This window comes from Alligator sinensis, unplaced genomic scaffold (assembly GCF_000455745.1).
Source record: "Alligator sinensis unplaced genomic scaffold, ASM45574v1 scaffold390_1, whole genome shotgun sequence".
NCBI lineage: Eukaryota > Metazoa > Chordata > Crocodylia > Alligatoridae > Alligator > Alligator sinensis.
The window spans coordinates 417,575-419,372 of NW_005842890.1; the positions used below are offsets into that span (position 1 = coordinate 417,575).

The 1,798-nt window shown below is 53.5% G+C and overlaps 1 protein-coding gene across 3 annotated transcripts in view; it reads left to right on the forward strand.

Moving 5' to 3' along the window:
- SRF (serum response factor) overlaps window positions 1–1,798 on the forward strand; it is a 44,915-nt gene that overhangs the window by 8,227 nt on the left and 34,890 nt on the right. For 2 of the 3 annotated variants that reach the window (XM_014525821.1, XM_006035923.2), the window contains exon 2: window positions 1,175–1,441. In XM_014525821.1, coding sequence (XP_014381307.1) covers window positions 1,175–1,441 — 267 coding nt within the window. Of the gene's footprint in view, window positions 1–1,174; window positions 1,442–1,798 lie in introns of those variants that run through there. The other variant, XM_025192100.1, reaches the window with a different exon arrangement.

Below are 1,798 nucleotides of genomic sequence, written 5' to 3' on the forward strand. Positions count from 1 at the left end.
GAAGGGCTTCATAACCTGTGGCAGAGTTGGGCTGCTTGGTAGCCTCCCAAAGCCTTACTGAGCTAGCCCCTTCCCTGCTGTCTGCCTTGAGGCGTGCATGCACTCACTGCTGTCAGTGAGCTGGGTTGGAGCTCCATGGATGCTGGTGTAGCAGCTTGCATCCTCCCTGCTGCCTGTTGTGAGCAGCCCAGGCTCTGTGATGGCCATGCACACCTCAGACTGGACAATGGAGAAGGGGCCAGGGCTGTGCTGCCACAACAAAGATTGGTCCCTTTTCTGTCTGCTCCTGGGACACCAACATCTTACAAGTCAAGGTTGCAGGTGTGTTTGCATTCTGCCCAAAAACGCTGCTGACCCCTGGTTACATGCATTGATTCCTTTACTTTTGTAACTGCAGACAAATCGTGTTCCAGCCTGCTGGCTGGCTCCTTGTACATAGCATGATGCAAACAAGAATTGGAATTGGTGCTGTATTATGGAAACAGTGGAAACATTGAAGGGGGAGGGGAGGCTGGAAAGCTGTTCTAGTGATGGCAGGAGCATGTGTTTATATGGCTGTGGAGGTGTGAAATAAGGACTGATAGTTGTTTCAGTCATCAAGACAGTCTAGGTTGAGCCTAGTGGTGTGGCCAGGTGTGGGGAGAAGATAATGGCAGGATGGAGGTGGACTGAGACCCTAACCTGGTGATGACCCATTAAGTTGGAGTTGATAGCATGGGGCCTAGGCAGGAAGGTCAGCGAGATCTATTTCATCTCTCCCCCAAGGTGGGGGACCTGACTGTGTTACATGCTGTACAGACCCAGAGCCCCAAGGAGCCTCCACCTCCACCTGTTATACTGTCTGCTGTAGAGAGACATGGCTCTAAGAATCTGTCTGAAGTGGACTAGTTGAGGAAGGAGGCGCAGAGATGATCAGTGGCTTTTCCAGGTCACTCTGGGGCAAGAACTAGGGCTCTCCAGTCCAGTGCTGCTCCCTAACCAGTAGGCATACTGCGAGATAGGATAATGAGAGGGAAGAGGCATCCTGCCTGAAACCTGAGAGTCCTGCCTTTCTCTTGGCTCTAAGGCTTGGGCGAGTAGAGGGGCAGCTCTGTGCTTGGGGTTGTGTGGATGATACTTGGCCTGCATGCAAGTGCTGCTGCCTGTGACTGACTTACACTTTTCTTCCTGGCAGGCTTATGAACTCTCAACCCTGACAGGCACGCAAGTGTTGCTCCTGGTTGCAAGTGAGACAGGTCACGTGTACACTTTTGCCACTCGGAAGCTGCAGCCCATGATCACCAGTGAGACGGGGAAAGCCCTGATCCAGACATGCTTGAACTCGCCAGACTCGCCCCCACGCTCAGATCCCACCACTGATCAGCGCATGAGTGCCACGGGTTTTGAGGAGACGGACCTCACTTACCAGGTGTCAGAGTCAGACAGCAGTGGGGAGACCAAGGTAACCCTTCCCTCTTGTATAGGGGAGCATTGGGCTCTTGGACTTTGCTCTGCCAGGGGGCAAAGGCACTTGGTACGGTGCCATCCAGGTCCCAGACTGCCTGTTTGATTGCTGTGGGGTCGGGGAGCAACTGCTGTAGGACTGTGGTCCCTTCTCAGGTTTGTGGTGCCTCTTGGGGCTGGGGGCTCATAAGGTCATCATGTGGAGCTGTATGCCAGATCTGAAGGAGCTTACCTTTTCTGTTCTGGGTACTTGGTCACCTGGGAGCCTCTTTTTTTTGGGTGTGGGGGAATCTATCCTAGTCATTGTGAACCTTCTTTCTGAACTCCTTGTGGTACTTGCCCCCCCCCCTTCCCC